This window comes from Trichosurus vulpecula, chromosome X (genome assembly GCF_011100635.1).
Source record: "Trichosurus vulpecula isolate mTriVul1 chromosome X, mTriVul1.pri, whole genome shotgun sequence".
In the NCBI taxonomy this organism is placed as follows: Eukaryota; Metazoa; Chordata; class Mammalia; order Diprotodontia; family Phalangeridae; genus Trichosurus; species Trichosurus vulpecula.
Window position 1 is genome coordinate 58,044,648 of NC_050582.1, and position 19,890 is coordinate 58,064,537.

The 19,890-nt window shown below is 45.3% G+C and overlaps 1 protein-coding gene across 1 annotated transcript in view; it reads right to left on the reverse strand.

Moving 5' to 3' along the window:
• LOC118832733 (vascular endothelial growth factor receptor kdr-like) overlaps window positions 1–19,890 on the reverse strand; it is a 201,196-nt gene that overhangs the window by 105,696 nt on the left and 75,610 nt on the right. The window contains exons 3-4 of the mRNA XM_036740068.1: window positions 9,743–9,963; window positions 584–711 (exon numbers count right to left, since the gene is read on the reverse strand). Coding sequence (XP_036595963.1) covers window positions 584–711; window positions 9,743–9,963 — 349 coding nt within the window. The remainder of the gene's footprint in view (window positions 1–583; window positions 712–9,742; window positions 9,964–19,890) is intronic.

Below are 19,890 nucleotides of genomic sequence, written 5' to 3' on the forward strand. Positions count from 1 at the left end.
AGAGCTCTGGGCCTGGAGTCAGGAAGGCCTGAGTTCAAATCTGGTCTCAGACACTTACTAGCTGTGTGACCCTGGGCAAGTCACTTTACCCTATTGGCCTCAGTTTCCTCATATGTAAAATGAGCTGGAGAAGGAAATGGCAAACCACTCTAGTAACTACCAAGAAAACTCTAAATGGGGTAATGAAGAGTCAGACATGACTGAAAAATGACTGAACAACAAGTTGCTATTGTTCAGCCTCAAAAACAGATGTCCCTGCCTAGTTTGGGTAGGCCTGTCAAAATACTACTCCCTTGCATTTCCCCATGGAGATTGCCCCAGAAGGGATTTGGGCTGGCTCAATAACATGGCTTTCTTGCATAGTATCTGAAGGAAGCTAATCAAATTGATTAGACAAGGATTGGACGGTCAGGTGAGGATTGTGGTGGCAAAGACCCTCTTAAGAGCACTCCAAGGAAAGCTGGAAAAGAAGCAAAATAATCCTATCTCCCACATCTCAAGACACCTTACATTTAAGCTCTGAATAAGCCCTTCGATTTCAACGGTAAATAAGCCTCTCTGAGATCCCAAAGGAGTCACTTACCAGATCCAGCTTGACATCTAGGTCAGGGTAAGTGACTCGGCAGGGCACAATCACCTCCTGTGCTCCAGAAAACACCGTGATCAAATCTGGCTTGTCATCGTATCTTTGTACAAAAGGCTGGCTGTCATCTGTGGGAGAGAGAAGGCAGATGATAAGCTCTCAGGGCTTATCCCATGGCTGTTGAACCCCGAAGGAATAAGGGAAGGAATGGGTTAGTCTCTAAGTTTCTCGGGAATAGGTTTAAAGAGATCAGCAGCCATGAGAAAATGAAAACATTTTTGAATTCACATTCATATTATCTTCCCTAGCAGGGACCCAGATAAAGGCAGTATTCTCAAGTACTGACCTCTTGAGGTGTGGTTGTTTGAAACAACTACAGAAGCTGACCCTTGGTTTGCAACAGTCTAGACATCAAGCTTTTCTCCAAATGTGACAGTCCCTTAGTCATGTGGATGGCTAAGGCACCTCCTCCTTTCCACCCCAGCCCCCTTACCTGGGGCTAAACTTAGATGACAAGTGTCATTCCTTATTTTGTTTTTGTAAAATACCAGAAGGGTGTAGTGACTGGAGAGCAGCCACAAAGACCTGGGTTCAAGTCCCACTTTGGGCACATAATTACTAAGTGACCTTGGATGAGTCATTGAACCTCTCAGGCCCTACCAAGGTCTTCCAGAGACTATGAGTTGAGGAGAAGTCACTGACCCGCTTTGGCAGAAGGTATTACCTTACCAGGAATTCCCCATACAAATGGAATCACAAGTCTAGACCCTGTCCCTAACGTAGCAAATAAGAGTTTATAAAGGCACATGTCTACAGGACTTTAATGTTGATGGATCATAGTACCTTTCTCCCTCTCAATGCTTCTGTCAGGAAAGTATGATCATTCCCATTTTCCCAATAAGGAAATTGTAGCCTCAAGATCACATGACTTGATCAACCATAGGACCACAGACCTAGGGAAGGTCAAGATCATTGAGTCCAGCCCCTTCATTTTATGAAGCGAGGCCCAAAGACAGGAAGGTTATACATGGGATCAGAGAGTTAGTGCTGGAAGGGACCTGAGACCATCTAGACCAACCCTCTTACTTTACAGATGGGGAAACAGTCCCACAGAGGAAAAAGAGTTTGCTCAAGGTCACTGGGCTAATGAGGCGGAGGTGAGATTTGAATCTAGGTCCTCCAACCCCAAAGTTAGGACCCTGCCTCTTAGGAGGGAAGAGTCTCAAAGCTGATATGCAAATCTTCTATTTCTTAATTCAACTGTCTACCCTCTATATGCCTATGACTCCCAGATCTCTGGCTCTGGTCCTGAATTCTGATGGGAGCTCCAATGATATATTCTGAGTGGCTAGTGGGTAATCTCCACTTGGATTCCACGTAGTCAAATTAAGATGTCCCAAACTGAAACTTTTCTTGTTCCCTTAAATCCTTCAGAGCTGCCAGTGGGAACACCACTCCCTAAAACCTAAGCTACTCCTGATCCTTCCAGCTATTCCTGACATCCTTCCCCACCCCCATCCCCTATCCCAATTGGAGGATTACACTGCGTTTGGGTTCTAAGGCCTGTTTCCATGGTGGCTTTATGAGCTGAGGAGGAAGAAGAAGGTGGGCACAGTACAGGTGATGAGACCCTTCTTAAGCTTTTGCGGTAGGAATCCAGCAGACAGACCACACGTGCCTGACAGGTGGCCTCAGAACCTCCAAGGCAGGGAAAGGTTACAGGTCTGGGTAGAGGCCAGAGCTGCTTTCCTAGCTCCAAAAAGGCTGTGGGAGCAAAAGCCCCAGGCAATAGCAGCAAAGCTAGGCAGCTCTGGAAAGCCAAAACCCTAGACTTTCCTTTTGCTCAGGATCTGAGAAGGTAATAAAATCACAGAATGTCAGAGCTGGGAGAGGCCTTAGAACAGGGAATGTCAGAGCTGGGAGAGGCCTTAGAACAGGGAATGTCAGAGCTGGAATGGCCTTAGAACAGGGAATGTCAGAGCTGGAATGGCCTTAGAACAGGGAATGTCAGAGCTGGAATGGCCTTAGAACAGGGAATGTCAGAGCTGGAATGGCCTTAGAACAGGGAATGTCAGAGCTGGAATGGCCTTAGAACAGGGAAGGTCAGAGCTGGAATGGCCTTAGAACAGGGAAGGTCAGAGCTGGCAGGGCCCTTAGAGCAGGGAATGTCAAGCTGGGAGGGGCCTTAAAACATTGAGCACAGAATGTCAGAATTGAAAAAACTTAGAATTTCAAAAGCCTATATTCTAAAGGCCTCCCTAATTCTGTTTCTTCCTCTGTAAAATGATGGAGTTGGAGAAATCTGAAGAGATGGCAAAGTATAAAGTAACCTAGGGATAACTATCCCACTCACCTCAAATAAAGAAGACCCTGAACCACAGAAAGCTCAGCAAGAGCAGGAAGAAGATGAATACCCCATCACGAGATGATTTGTCTATGTGTATGTGCACACGTGTGTGTGTGTGTGTATACATGTGTATATGTGTGTGTATGTATATGTGTGTGGTGGGGGGTACTGAAGACCACCTTGCCAGCAGGCTGCGCGTGGGACTGCCATCGCTCCCAGCCTCCCCAGACCATGCTTGCCCCCCCACCCAGTACAGCTGGCTCAAAGCACCCTCCCAGTGGCTGCCATTTTGGACGCCTCAGTTTGGAAGTTAATGTTTTTCATTTTCCTCCATGGGTCAACTATAAGTCAACAAGGAATTATTCAATTCCAATGATGTGTCAGGTTCTGTGCTGGATGTTGAAGGTACAAAGATGAGAATTAAACAGGTTCCTGCCCTCCAAGAGACAACAGGTGCACAGCCCATAGAAGGGGAGGGGAGATAAGTACAAGATCATTGGGGTCAGGGGAGGCTGGGCTGAGTTAGGAAAGGTCTCATGGAGAAGGAGTCATTTGAGCCAAACTTTGAAGGAGCCAGGAGATTCTAAAAGGTGGGCAAGAGCAGGTAGTGTATTTCCGGCATGGGGAGCCGCCTGAGCAAAAGTCCAGAGACAGGAGTTAGTGTCCGTGTAAGGAACAGTAAGCAGATAGGTCTGGTGAGACTTCAAAGTGAGGGAATGGGAGTGATGGCTAGTAAGGCTGCAAAGAAAGGTTGGAGGCAGTCTGCGAAGGCCTTTAAATGTCAACCTGAGGAATTTGTCATTGGTCTTAGAGGTAACAGGGAGCTATTGGAGTTTCCTGAGCAGAGGAGTGACTCAGATCTGCACTTTAAGAATATCACTTGGGCAGCTGTATAAAGGATCATTTAGAGACAGAAGACTGGAGAGAGAAAGACCAAACAAGAGGTCGTTGAAAAGGTGAGAGATGATAAGAGACAGACTAGGGTTGTGGTGTTCTGATGTTGAAGAAATGACTGAAGGGCAGGCTGAAGGATGAAGAGAGGCAGTCTGACACCTTTTCTTGGGTATCTGGGGAACATTATGGACCAACTGTACAGACAAGAGCCTCGGATCTGTGAGGCACTTTCTTGTTTCATTCATTCATCTTGGCTATTTTCATCCCTGCTTCTCTTCTTTCTGGAACCAAGAGTACAGCTCCCAGCCTATTCACATGTGCTCACTCTGTGGCAGTCCTTATTCATGACCTCCCATAAATGCAACACACCATGAGACCTACACCCATGGGGGTGTTGGGGTGCTGAAAGGGTCATGACCTCCCATAAACGTTACATACGGGACCTTCACCCATGAGGGGAGAAGGAGAGGGGTCATGGCCTCCCACAAATGCTATATACCAGACCTCCACTCATCATGGGGGTAGGGGAAGGGGTCATGGCCTCCCATAAATGCTACACATGGGACCTCCACCCATCATGGGAGGGGGATTCTTCTAGATCTCATGACACTCCACGGCTACCAATGGAGCATTTAGGCTACCCAGATCTTATCCCTTGCTTTTGCAAGTGACCTTCTCTTTTGGTCATATTGACTTATAATTTGGGCAGCTAGGTGATGCCATAGTGAATAGAGTGCCAGACCTGGAGTCAGGAAGACCTGAGTTCAAATCCAACCTCAGACATTTCCTAGCTGTGTGACTCTGGACAAGTCACTTAACCCTGTTTTTCTGAGTTTCCTCATCTGTCAAATGAGCTGGAGAAAGAAACGGCAAACCACTCCAGGATCTTTGCCAAGAAAATGTCAAATGGGGTCACAGAGTCTGACACGACTGAAACTACTGAATAACAACAACAACAACAACAACTTGTAACTAATAAACATTTCTAGATTGGTGAAGGGAGAAAGCTGGATAGAATGGAAATGAGCCCAGAGGATACCAGAACTGGAGGGGCACTCCTTAGATATAATCCAGCCCAACCTTCAAGGTCTGGTTTTGGGTCCTTGCTTAGACACTTACAGTTGTGTGACCTCAGGCAAAGCACATACCTTCCTGGGACCTTAAGTATTCCCCTCTCTTGAAGGAAGGAGTTGAGTGTGTGGTCTCCAAGGTTCTTTTCAGCTCTGACAATCTGTGATTCAATTTGTCTGCTTCCCCCTCCAAAAAAAATGTCCTATTGCCCCAGCTAAGAGAAGCTGGGTGGTTCGATGGATTATGGATGGCCTTAGAGTTAAAAAACCTGCTTTGATGGCCTGCTTTGGACACATACTGGCTTTGTGAGCCTGGGAAACCTCTGAGTATCCTCCAGGCAAACCTCCAAGACTATAAATTGAAAAAGAGTAACTGATCTACACCGATCAATGGAGGTCTAACCAACCCACCCCAACTAGACTGGAAATCCCTTGGGGGACCCAGAACAACATTTTAATCTCCTTTTGATCCTATACAGTGCCTCCCAGAGTGAACTATACACATGTATGATGCTTGAAAAATGCTTGTTGAATGATAGGAACAAAGAAAAATATGGATGAAAAAAGGATGGATGAAAGATTCCTTCATTGGCTCAATCCAAATCAAACCTCCCCCTTACGTTCTTGGATTCCTCCCTAGGTTCATGGATTCTGAGGATTTGGAGCAAGAAGGGACATTAGTGAACTTATAGGTTAATTCTCTCATTTTATAGAGGTTTGTGACTTATCTAAAGCCCCACAGCCTTGTTATGGGGTAGCCCTTTGATGTTTCAGCAAATCATTTAAAGTACCAAGCCTCAGTTTCCTCCTCCAAAGAGCAGTGATGAAGGACAACTAAAAGCTAGAGATCCCATAGGGGCAGTTTTCTGTCAACTATGTCAAATAATGTAAGTTAAAAAGTCTCCAAACTCAGAAAACTCAGCAATGGCAGGACCAACTCACCATCTCATTGGTCTGGGTACCCTAATAGAATGACTTCAGGAACCTCCAGACTGGTTCAGAAGAACAATCAAGGAAATAACAAAAGAGATCAAAGAAGTAAGGACTGGAATAAGAATTCTTAAAGTTAAAATCAACAAGTTTAGTCAGAGACTAGAGACCTTAGAATAAAAGATAGAATGAGTCTTCTTATCAGTAGATTCTAGAAGGAAAAAAGGCAATATAAAAGTAATACCAAAAAAAGGAGACAAAGAAGGAAAATTTTAAAAAAAGAATGGAACACAAAAGCTCTACTAGCAGTAATAATGAAGTTGAGGATAGGCTGCAGAGAATTAGTCTGTGGATTAGAGGTCTTCCTGAAAATTATCATGAAAAGAAAACCTGAATGCCACACTCCAAGAAAACCATATAGAAACCCTACCCAGAACTACTGGAAGCAGATGGCTAAGTTTGGGTCAAGGAAATCCTTAAGACATCAGCAGAAATAAAACTTGAGTTCAAATTATCAAGAAACAGTCCAATTTTGGAACGATGATATCAAAGAACAAATCTTGCATGGGAGAAGAAAAACAAAAAACTTTTGAGTCCAAGAAAGAAACAATCAGCATCCTTGGATGATTCTGCAGTTACAAGAAATCCAAAATTGGAATGAGACATTCCCAAGAGTATAGGACCTCAGCTGAAACCCCAACATAACAAATCTCAAAAGGGTAAGCCAAAACATCAAAGAATATGCTCATGAAAAGGGACACACTTGAATCATTTCCTCAAAGGAAGCCAGGTGATCCAGGTTTTAAACTTTCAAACTGACCAAACTAAAAGCTAAATAGTTTCAGGTAGTAACAAAAGATTAAGAAACGAAATGTTTATTGGCATGTAGAAAGGGTGACATGGAGACACAAAGGTGGGGGGAGAGGCGTAATTTTATTTATTGCTAATTTCAAAAAAATCACAGTGTGTGAATGACAGTGAAAACTCAAAGCCTACACTACCAAAATCATTCTCAAAAACAGGGACAGAAGGTACTGTGCTGACTGCCTTTTATGATGAGACAAAAATGGCCCCAATATCCAAAAAAAGAATAGAAAGAGACCTATAACCCCATATCTCTAATGAACATTGATGAAGAAATGCTAAATAAAGTCCTTACAAATAGACTTACAGAAACACATTCAGAAAATAATTCCCAGTGACTGAACTGGAGTCATACCAAGGATGTAAGAATGATTCACAAACAAGAAAACAATGAACTTCTGTTTACTGATCGCTAATGCGGAAATGAAAACAGTGGCTCCTCATCTAACTCTATGATCAACTAGGAACTTCCTTTTCTGACATTTAAAGTTCATCACACACACGCGCGCGTGCCATGTGTCTATAAATGTATATCTGTAAATATATCAACCAATAAAAATGTGTTAAGTACCTACTATGTGCCAGGCACTGTGCTAAGCACTATATGTTACATATATAATTTATCAATATATGCAAGCATACATATATGATACGTATATACACACATATATGTAAAGCATCTCTCAGACTCTAAGAGGTAGAGAAAATGACAGTTTGCATTGATAGAGGAAATTTCTTACTAGGAGTTCCTTGCACTGATAAAAATCACAGGTCTGATTAAATAAGGAAACAAACAAATAAATACATAAAAGCAAAATTAACCCTATAAATAAAAAAGATTTAAAAAGTCATAATTATTTTGATAGATGCTGAAAAAAGCCTTTGACAAACTTTAAATCTCATCTGTTACAAACCCTAAAAGCAGAGAGATTGAAAGGCTCTTCTTTAATATGATCAAAGGCATATATTTAAACCCAAGAAACACTATAAGTTTTCCCAATACAAACAGGGGTAAAGCAAGGATACCCAGTTCCCCTGATTATTATTTATTTGACATAGTTCTCAAAATGCTAGCTATAGTGGTAATACAAGAGAACAAAATGAAAGGCGTAAATAATTATAGAGGCTCCATACGAGCAATGGACTTCCACAAAAGGCGGGGAATTTCTCCATGACTGGATGTTTTCAGCAGAGGCTAAATGATCCCTGTAAGGGGTGTTGTAGAGGGGATACTGGTTTAAATACGGTTCAGACTGAACCTTTGGAGATCCCTCACAGCTCTGGGATTCTGTGCTCCTAGCTGACGAGTGATGTGTAATGAGGAGACCATACAGCTTAGCACAAGCATTGGGAAGGATGAGGGGGGCTGGGGGATAGCCGGGTGAGGAAATTAGTCTCCTAATGGAATCGACAGCTCAGTCAGGAGAGGCGAGGGACAATGACTCCATAGGAGCCGACTAGTAAGGGCCTGAAGCACATTTCCAGGAGAAGACGCCTGCCGTGGCCCAGGGGTCGGAGGAGGCGGCCATGGTATGCTCAAAGAGGAAATTAGAATTCCAATTGGAGCAACGAGGAGGACCTGGCCCCAGACGGCCAGGGAGGTGCTGGAGAAAAGGACCAGGTGGGAGGCACCTTCCTCTTCAGCTGGAAGGAAAGGGCCCCCAAAGCCAAGCCTCCCACCTCCAGCTCAAGTTTCAAGGCATCTTTGGGAAAAGCATACTAGCCTTAAATAAGCCCAAAAGATAGGGAGAGAAGGGGAAAGTGAAACAGCCTCTAAGCCCAGTCTGGGGAAGGACACTGGATTTGGAGTCAGACAACCTGAGGGGCATGACTTCTCTCTGAGTTTCAGTTTCCTTTACCTGAAAAATAGGGAGAATCCCTGCACTATCTAATCCACAGGATTGTAGTAAGGAATGTGGGAAAAGCTTGAAAAGCTTAAAATGTTACAAAAATATAAATTTTATGGGAAGGGGACAGTTCTTTCGGTGGAGGATCTCCTAACCCCCCCACCCCAAGCTTTCTCAACTCCACTGATTCTTCCCTCATCCATGCTCTAGCAGGAGGACAGGGAGAGGGACTATATAATATAGCAGAAGAGGCAGAATTCAGTCAGGTACTCTGCCAAAGCTAGTGTTTTCCTCTGGTTACTCTGGGACCCTGGGCATTTCTGGGTTTCAATTTCTTGCATCTCAGAAAAAATGAGAAGAAAGGAAACAGGCCTTTATCAAGTGCCTACTATGTGCCAGGAACTGGGCTAAGCACTTTACAAATAGTGTCTCATTTCAGCCTCACCACAACCTCGTGAGGTGTATATGTAAATTCCCATTTACAGATAAGGGAAACTGAGGCAGACAAAGGTTAAGGAACTTGCCCAGGGTCATGTAGCTAGTAAGCAACTGAGGCCAGATTTGAACTCAAATCTCCTTGATTCTAGGGTAGCACTCTATCTACTTCTCCACTTAGACACCTCTTCCAGTTTTGCTATTCCCTGTTCTACGATCCCTCCAGGCTCTGACATTCTCTCTTCTAAATTCAGAGCTAGAATGAGGGCCTAGTTCAAAGCAGCAGTCTGGTGAAAAGATCACTGCTTCTGGCTTCAGAGGGCCGAGGTTTGAATCCAGTCGCTGTCACTTTCTACCTTCATAACCTCGGGAATGTCACTTCATTTTCCAGGCCTCAGTTTCTAGAATATGAAGTGTTTAGACTAAATGGCTTGGAAATCCCCTTCCAGCCCTAAATCTATGACCCAGGAGTCCCATTTTTCAGAGAAGGAAACTGAGGCTGTAAAATGTTAATGTAAAATGTCTAGCTCAAAGAGACTGAGAAAACTAGGATTCAAATCCAGCTCCTCTGACTCCTTCCTCATCCATTGTCTTCCCATCCTCCCATGCTGCCTTAGCTTGGATTTTGGTATTTTCTAGCCCATGAGGTATACTTCCCTCTCACTAACCCTAGAAAGGTGTCGAACCCATCCCTGTAGTTGATGGCCCAGAGAGCATGGCAAACACTAGCATGTGATTGGCATAAAGTGGGGGGAGGGGAGGCTGTACTCACTTCTGACATACACATACACCTTGGTCATAAAGCTCGGGTCCTTCAAATCAGAGATGTCCTTGTAGCTGCAGATGAAATAGCCAGTATCACTGGCCACCATGGTAAAGATGGTGAGCTGGTTGCAGGTGAGCAGGGCGTCATCAGAGCATTGGCGCTCAGATATGTGAAAGTTGCCGCTGGATGAGCTGTTGCCCCAGTGCCAGGCTAGTGGAGCAGAACCCCTATTGAAACAAAACAGAGAGACACATTCTCAATCACAGCTGGGGTAGGAGACTCATTCTGGAAATGGAGTCCGGGCAGGCTCAGACTTCTTAGGGTGGGTGGTGGATGGAATGTCCACTGGGAGAGTGAGCAGGTATAATCTAAGATGTGCAGCAGCTCTAGGGAACTGAGCTTAAAGGCAGTCCAGGGTCTCCCAAATTTACCCCAAGAGAGCAGTGGGGAATCAGGAGGTGGCTCACTGGCTCCTGAAGGCTCGGTCCTGGAAAGAAGAGGACCTCCCATCTATTCTGTACTCTCCTGTATGTGTCTATTTATACACACATTATCTCCCCTGTTAGAATGTGCCATCCCTAAAAATGGGGATTGTTTGCGACTTTCTCTGTCTCCGAAGCACCTAGGACAGGATACGGTACACAGTAAGTGCTTAATAAATGTCTGACTGATTGATTGACTGGATGGATCCCTTAAGTGCCTGCTGTTCAGGCCTTCATCACCTTCCAGTAATCTCCTAATTGGTCTCTCTGCCTCCAGTCTCTCCCACGCTAATCCATCCTCCACACAGCTGCCAAAGTGATTCTGAAAGCACAGACCTGGCCGGTCACTTCCCTTCTCAGTAAATTCCAGTGATTCCCTATTACCTCTGGGGTAAATTACAAACTCCTCTGTCTGGCATTTAAAACACTTCCCAATCTGGATTCAACGGAACCTTCCCAGACTGATTCTCCATTACGCCCTCCCTCTTCACCCTCTCCATTCCAGCTGAGCTGGCCTTCTGGCTGTTCCTCACACATGACGTGACTGCAATGGCTGTCCCCATGCTTGGGATGCTCGCCCTTTTCACCTCCCCTTCTAGGAATCCCTAGTTTCCCACAATGCTAAGTTCAAGGGTCACCCACTTCCTACATGAAACCTTTCCAGATCTCCCACCAACTGTTACTACCCTTCCCACCAAATTATTTTGTATTAATTTATTATCTATCTAGGTGGCGCTGCAGTGGATATAATACCAGGCAGGCCTGGAGTCAGGAAGACCTGAGTTCAAATCCAGCCTCAGACATTTACTAGGCATGTGACCCTGGGCAAGTCATTTCACCGTGCTTGCCTCAGTTTCCTCATCTGTAAAATGAGTCGGAGAAGGGAATGGAAAACCACTCTAGTATCTTTGCCAGGAAAAGTCCAAATGGGGTCACCAAGAATCAGACATGACTTTAACAACTAAACAACAAAAATCTATCTATCTAGATATCTCTCTTCATGTACTGTCTCCCCCAAGGAAGAAAAGTTCCCTGACAGCTAACATTTATAGAGTGACTACTATGTGCCAGGCACTGTGCCAATTGCTTTACAAACATGATCCAGTTTGATCCTCACAGCAGCACTTAGAGGTATGACCCATTTTACAGATGAGGAAACAGAAGCAAACAGAAGTTAAGTGACTTGACTAGGGTCACAGAGCTGGGAAGTGTCTGGATCTGAACTCAGGTCTTCCTGACTCCGCTGGAACTCTATCCACTGCAGCCCCACCTAGCTGTCCCTGAGGGCAGGGACTATCATCTTTACCCCTATCTCCTGCACCTAACACAGTAACTGGCACATGGTAGATACTTAATAAATGCTTGCTGATTGGCTGATGGAAAGTGCTACCCTAAGCATTAGGAGAGCTGTGAAGCTTAAATGACGGGTAGTCCCTGACTGCATGGCACTCAGACTTTTGTAGAGCAATAAGACAGAAGCTCAGGCATGGCTGGGCTGATATGCATTCTCTGCACAGCCTAGAAAGATATTGTCACATTAAGCTAAAACCTCTCTGGCATCCAAATGCAAGAGAAAAATGGAGTGAGTACAATTCTCCTTTGCCTACTGTGAAATATATTACCTTCCTCCCATATTCTTGCCTGTGGTCATACTAGTCTCCTGCATTTGAATCAGAGAAAGGATTGATTTCCCATAGCCAGTGGATGCAGGACCTTATGCTCTGATGCTTGGCTAGGCCGTGGCAGAGGCTCATAGAATTCTGAGCTGAAACGGCCCTCAGGGGCTTCATGGTTCTACCTTCCTCATTTCACAGAGGAGAGTGCTAAGGCCTAGAGTGGGGAGGGGAAGGGCCTTTGCCACCTACTCCCTTCAGGGCCATAGATGAGCTCAAACTCTAACTCAAGTGCTGGGATTGCAAATCCAGGGTTTTGTCCGCTCTACCACATCACCTAATTGAACCCAATTGATACAACAAACCTTTATTAAACAAGTACTGTATGCAGAACGTAGTGCCTGTGTTGGGAGAGGTCCAACGTTTAGATGAGACCCACCCTGGCTTTTTGGCCAAGATGGCTTCCTGAACAGAGGCAAGCTGCCCAGTTCCTACATATCTACCTACTCCATCAAAAATCTGAAATCAAAATGATGGCAAAAAATCCATTGAGACACAACAGCTGATGATTTCTTCCTCACCAGACCTGCACAAAAAGCCATCCACTGTGGATCACCTTGTCTTCCTTGATGCTCTCTTCTCTCTAGGTTTTTGGGGTACCTCTCTCTCCCAATTCTCCTCCTCCCTCTGTGCCAGCTCTTTCTCTGCCTCCTTGGCTGGTCCTCCTCCAGATCAGGCCTTAGACCCATAGGTGCCCCCAGAGCTCTGTCTTGGGCCCTCTTCTCTTCCTCCCTCTCTGACCACTCCTTTTCTACCTCCTTTGCTGGATCCTCTACCAGATCAGGCCTTAGAACCATAGGTGCCCCCAGAGCTCTGTCTTGGGCCCTCTTCTCTTCCTCCCTCTCTGACCACTCCTTTTCTACCTCCTTTGCTGGATCCTCTACCAGATCAGGCCTTAGAACCATAGGTGCCCCCAGAGCTCTGTACTGGGCCCTCTTCTCTTCTCCCTCTATCCTATTTCACCTGGTGATCTCATCAGTTCCCAAGGATTTAATTACTGTCTCTATGCTGATGACTCTCACATCTACCTTTCCTGGCCTCCAGTCTCCCATCTCCAACTGCCTTTCAGTCATCTTGAACTGGATGTCCAGTAGACATCTGAAACTCAATATTCCCCAAACAGACCTCTTTATCCTTCCCCCCTACCTCCCTGCCTCCTACCTCTTCTATTACTGTTGAACACACTGCCAGCTTCCTGGACTCCTCACTGTCTCTTACCCCCTCAGCCCCTCCCCAGATCCAAGCTGTTGTCAAAGTCCTGTGGATTCCACCTTTGCAGAATCTCTCCAATACTCCCACTTCTCTCCTCTGATGCTGCCCACACTCCGGTGCAGGCCCTCATCACCTCACACTTAGATTACTGCAACAACCTGATGGGGGGGGGGTCTCCCTTTCCTGAAGTCTCTCCTCATACTGCTCAGTCCTGAATTTAGCCACCAAAGTGATTTTCTTAAAGCACAGGTATGACCATGTTACCCCTCCCCCTCAATAAACTCCAGTGGCTCCCTATTACCTCCAGAATCAAGTACAAAATGCTGTGTTTGGCATTCAAAGCCCTTTAGAACCCGTTCCCTCCTGCCTTTCCAGTCTTCTTATGAAACCTTACTCCCCTACATGTACTCTTCATCCAGTGACCATGGCCTCCTGCTGTTCCCTGAACAAGACACTTCATCTCTCTGCTCCAGGCATTTTCTCTAGCTGTTCCCCTCACCTAGTATACCCTCCCTCTTCCTCTTTGATTACTGACCTCCCTGACTTCCTTCAAATCCCAACTAAAATCCCACTCCCTACAGGAAGACTTCCCTAACACAGCTTAATTCCAGTATCTTCCCTCTGTTCATTATCTCCTATTTAGCCTCTATATAGCTTGTTTGTACAAAGTTGTTTGCCCATTGTTTCCTCCATTAGATCATAAACTCCTTGAGGGGAGGGACTATCTTTTGCCTCCTTTTGTATTCCCAGAGCTTAGCACTGTGCCTGGCATATAATAGGTGCTAAATTGATGTATATTCACTGACTGATTGATCCAGGAGCCTGCCATGCAATAGGAAAGGCAGGGAGGGCGTACTGGCAAAGCCAATGTTGGCATAAGCAGCTAAGCCCTCTGGCCTCTCTGAGAAGAGCCAGAGATACACGCAACGTGCAAGGCCCTCTGTCCAGTGGGAGCAAAAATGGAAGGGCCTCCAGGAAAGGCCAAGGGTGGAAGGAAATCTTGGCAATCCCAAGGATTGGCAGCCCTGAAGTTCCAGATCATGTCTAACCCTGCGAGGTGGAGGTAAGCACAGGAACCCAGAGTGAGCCCAAGCAGGGCCGCCCACCCCACCCTCAATGCCTGTTTCCAGCTCCTTCAGGACTGGGGCTAGTCTTTTCTTTGTTTCTCTAGTACCTGTACCTAGCACTGAGTGGAAAGGTGAATTAATGTTTGTTGACTGACTGAAGGAGTGACTGAATGAATGATAGAACTACAAAGAAAGCCAATACTTTGTGGTGCAGTGGGAAGGCCATTGGCTCGAGCCTCAGAGGGTCTGGTGCTCACTACCTCTACTACCTGAGCCAGTCATTTCCCTCCCTGGGCCTCAGTTTCTTCTTCTGTAAAATGAGAATGAAATCAAAAGGCCTCAGAGGTCCCTTCCAGATCTGGTCCCTCCCAGGACTTTCTGGTCACTCAGCAACCTCATGCCAACACATAGCTCCCGACTATGAGTCTTCTCTCAGACGCCTTCCTGGAAATCAGGTTGGGGCTGCGTAAAGAGTTCTGAGAATATTCTGGGAAAGTAGCACTGTGGTCCCGGGGAGTCCCCTGAGACTCTGGCAGGCAATTCTCACGCCTTGGTCCAGCTGTGACACTCCTAGCCACAAGGTCTCTCCCCTACCATCTTCCTGGGGAGAAATAAGCAATGCACTGGACTCCCCAACCTCCTGACTCATTTCCCTGTCCCATCTTCATGGCCTGGCCCCTGGGGACCCATTTCCCTGGGCTCTTAATCTTTGGCACATTATGCTAGGAGTGGAGCCCTGCCAGGCATCTGTAGGCACTGGCAAGGTCTGGAAATCCAGGCTAATCCAACAAGTATTCATAAGTGCCTCTTAGTGTAAGGCTCCTTGCTAAGCAATGAGGTCACCAAGGCACAAAAGAAACAGGGTCTGAGGCCAGATCTGAACTCAGGTCTTCCTGATTCCAGGCCTAGCACTCTCACCACCTAGCACTTGAAGGTTGGAAAAGCACTTCTTCCAATGTTAGTTATCTCATTTCAGCCTCACACCAACCTTGAGAGGAGCCCCCCATGTTACAAATGAGGAAACTGAGGCATACAGGGTAAAGTGACTTGCCCAGGGACACACAGTTAAGAAGTGTCTGAGGTCACATTTGAACTCAGGCAGATGAGTCTTTCTGACTCCATGTCTGATGCTCTATCCACTACAGTGCCACCTAGCTGCCCCCTCATATACAATACTCCAGCAAATCAAGCTATCCCCTCCCCAACCCCACCCTTCTACTTCCCATATTTATCCACCTCATTCCCAACATGTGGAACTCCATCTCCCCAACTCTACCTGGTATAATACAATCTGTCCCTCAAGGTTCAGCTCAAAGGCCACCTCCTCCAAGAAGTCTTCCTTAGTTCCCCAAGTGGGAAGTTACCTTTCTCTCTTCTGATCCCACGCTGGTTTGCTCTCTTAAAACTCCTTCTGATCCCATATCATTGGCTCTTTTTATACCCTTGCTGCATTCTGTTCTATATTATGGTATTTGAGGTCTTCATGTCTTAAGGTCAGTTAATAAGTTCTGATTTATGTCTTTATTTCTACCAGAGGAGCTAACAAAAGGATTTACTGTTGTTGTCAGTACTAATATTTTTATCATTATTAATAGCAATAATACTCATGATAATTATGAATTAACATTAAGTGTGTGAGGCTGGATTTGAGCCTCAGACACTTAACAACAACAATCATAGTAATAACCCACATTTTCAAGCTTAAATGCCTTAAGACCTTATAAACAAGGCAGTGCAGGTGGTCCATTTGACAGATGAGACAACTGAGGCCTGGAGAAGCTGAGTGACTTGCCAAAGGTCACCCAGAGAGTGCTCAGAGTCCTCATTCAGGACTCAACAAGACTGACCAAACCACACCCCTATGCATCAATTTCCAGTATCTAGGAGATTCAACAGCACGTACCCCAAGCCCAGCACATACCCTGGAAGTTGGCTTCTTAAAACCAATCCAAACCAAACTGAATCTCAGCTCTCAGCTGAATTTCAAAGCAAGTGGTGATGAACACAGAAGTCCAGTGCAAAATAAAAACCCAAACCCTCCCAACGAACTGGAGGCTCTGCCTTAGTTCTCTCAAGACAAATGAAATAACACTTCCAAAAAGCACTCTCTATCCTGTAGCTCCTTAAGGATGATCAAGTACTTCCATTGTCTAAGCCTCGGTTTCTTCGAAACAGCAGAAGGAAGGGGTTTGAAAGAGTTATCATCCCCTTTAGCAGATGAAGCAAGGTCAAGGGCAGGGGGTGGGCGTATGGGGCAGGGAGTCACAACTTAGGGCAGCTTAATCAAATTAAACTTAATTTATCCTCATTTTCTAGCTTGAGGAGAAACTAGGGCACAGGAAGTTGAAATGACTGAGAATTATTAGATTTAGAGTTAAAAGGACCTTTACAAGGCATGCTGGGAAGAAGGAATACAGAACTAAGACTGTCAGGCCTGAAAGAGGCCTTAGAACATAAAATGTAAGGTGACAGGATTGTAAGACCTAGAGCTGGAAGGACCTTAGATACCATCTGGACCAACCGTCTCATTAGTTGTTGGGTTTTCAACCTTTTCAGCAATTTTTTTTTTCTGCTTTAGAATGTTTTTCTCCTTCTCCAGGGTCAAGCATGGTCTCTGTTAAGTCCTCAGTATTTAGTTTTGAGGGGTTTTTTCCTCCCCATTTACATTGTTGTCCTTGTATATATTGTCCTCCCATTCTGCCTGCTTCACTTTGCATCAGTTCATAGAAGTCTTCCCAAGTCTTCTCTGCATTCTTCATATTCATCATCTCTCTTGGTACAGTAATAGTTGAATATCTTCATGCAGCACTGTGTTTGGTCATTCTCTAATCAATGGGCATCTACTTTGTTTCCAGTTCTTTACTACCACCCACAACCTTGTCATTTGGCAGATGGGGAAACTGAATCCCAGAGTGAGGAAGTATCCTGTTCAAGGTCGGGAGAAAGAGATTAGGACTAGATATGTAGATTGGGAGTCATCTGCATAGAGATGTTAGTGGAACCCAAGCAGAAGATGATATCCCACTAAATGCATCCATTACACATGAATTTTAGCCTATCAGTGTCCAAGAAAGCACAAGGATGTAAGATTCCTGGGCTCTAAAGTAGACTTGGCCACGGATCTGCGTGGGTGCCTTAGTACCTCTAGCGTCTTGGTGATATGAAGGCAGGAAAAAAAGAAATAACTCTGGGATAAGTCCCATAATTGAGGCCTATCAATACCTTCACCCTTCTACCCAACACACGCACACACGCACACACAACATGTGTGCATACATACACACATGCACACCTTTTGTCATAACTCAGTGGGTAAGATCTGACGGGGTGAGGGTAGGGGGCATAGGGGAGGCCATTCTAAACTTTAGGTGGTTAGTTGTATGAGATTTTCCCCCTTGAATTTTCAGCTGCATCGACAGAGGTCTACATAGCTCCAGGATGGGGTGAGGGACTGTTCAGCCATCCTCTGCCTTACTCAAACTCCAGATAGAGTAGAGGGCTAAGGTCTGGGTACCACATTTTAGGGAGGGCACTGATAAACTGGAGAGTGTGAAGAGGGGGCCAATTAACATGGGGAAAGACTTTGAGTTAATGTCCTATGAGCACCAATTAAAGGAAATGGGGATGTTTAACCTAGAAAGAGAAGATTCAGAGGAGCCCCACGGGCTGTCTTCCAAGATCTGATGGGACTTCTTGTGGGAGAGAGATTAGGCTTATTCTGAGGGCAGGTAACTAATGTATGCTTAGCAAATCAACTAATTAGAACAATGAAAGACATCACAAGGGCAAAAGGTGGGTTCAATGTCAGGCAAACATCCAGAACAGCTTGGGCTGCCTCAGAAGCTGAATGACCCCCTGTCATGTATGTTGTTGTAGGAATTCGTGATCCATCAGTCAACAATAGGCATTAATTAAGTGCCTACTGCATGCCAGGCTTTGTGCTAAGTGGTAGGGAAACAAAGAAAGAGAAAATAGTCCCTGCTCTCAAAGCGCTTACATTCTAATTAGAAAAGACAGCATGTATTCATTAGTACAGACAAGAAGGTGGAAGGTAACCTTAGCAGAGATGGACCCAGCAGCTGGTAAGACAGGGAAAGGCCTCCTACAGGAGATGGCACTGGAGCTCAGTCTTAAAGGAACCTGGAAATTCTACAAGCTGGAGGTTGGGAGGCAGAGAATACATTCCAGGTGTGAGAAAAAGCCAGCGCCAAGGGAGCAGCAAGGAGGCCGCCATGACTGGATCAGAGTCCAGGAAAGGGAGCAGAATATGAGAATGAAAAAGCAAGAAGGACCCAGACTGGGAACAGTTTAAAAATACTAAACAAAGAAGTTTTGATTTGATCCCAGAGGTAATTGGGAGATCATCAGAGTGTACTAAGTTGAGACAGAGACATAGTCAAGACCTATGCTTTAGGAAAATCTCTTTGGCAGCTGAAAGGAGGATGGATCTGAAAGCAAAGAGGTAGGGAAACCAATTAGGAGGCTATCGTAGTAGTCTGGATGAGAGGCAAGGAGGTAGTGGAGAGAAGAGGACATAAATGAGAGATGGTAAAGAGAAAGATATCACAAGACCTGGCAATTGGTTGACTATGTGGGGTAACTGGGAGAGAAGAAGTAAGGATAACACCAAGATTGTGAGTCTGGGTCACTGAAAGGCTAAGAGTGCCCTTGAGAGTAAGAAGAAAGTTCAGGGGAGGGAAAGGTTTGGAAAGAAAGAGAGTACGTTCTATTTTGGACCTGTTGAGTTTGACATGCTTGTATCTCAAATTCCTATAACTATGGACTTGTTGAGTTTGACATTTCTGGGCTGGGCTGGATGGTCCCTGAGGTCCTTCTCTGCTTTCCCTTATGTATGAAACTCCATTTCCTACCTCCATGACTTTATCCAGGCTGTTCTCCATACCTGAAATGTTTACCCTCCTCCAGTTCTTGGAATCCCTACTTCTATTTGAGGCTCAACTTAAGTACCGCCTCCTGGTCCCTCTAGCTGTTCAGAGTTCCTCCCACACGGAAATGTCTTTGTCTAGGCTTTATATTTAGTAACCTGCAAACAGATTGTTCCACATACCCCCCTCCCCACAATGCAGTAGATGTAAGCTCCTTGAAGGTGGGGACTGGGCTGTTTTTCATTTTTTGTTTGTCTTTTCATCTCTAGCATGTAGCAGTCACTTGGTGAAATGAAGTAAATTCTGGGCTAGGCAGGACTTGGCCAGATACCCTCCAAGGTCCCTTCTGACCATGACAATCTGGGTTTGGGGCTAGAATAAACAATAGGCCCAGAACTTTCTCTAGTTTCTCCTCCTTCCAATCCAAGACTAGAGGCCAAAAGGTGCTGATGAATATTTACACTTCCTGCTATTGTTCAAGTTCTCAAAAGTGAGTTTGGCCAGGCATGAAGCACCATATAATTATAGGGAAGGAAGACCATATAGACAGCTGTAGCGGGCTCTGGGGTGGTAGTTTTTTGTTTCTTCTGAGAATAAATCTTTTCACATTCTTGGACTAGTTTCGGGATTAACTTGGGGGCAGTGGACAGGGAGCTGACATCAATGTCTGGGCCTTAAACACAAAATTTAAGTTGGAGGCTAGGTCAGTGACTTAAGGTAAACCCTAGATGGAAAGTATATCCAAGCTCGTAAGGCTGGTAGGGGAGGGGAGGAGAGATGAGAAAAGTGAGATACAAGAAAGTGGGGTGACATCATGGAATGCCAGCTCTAGAG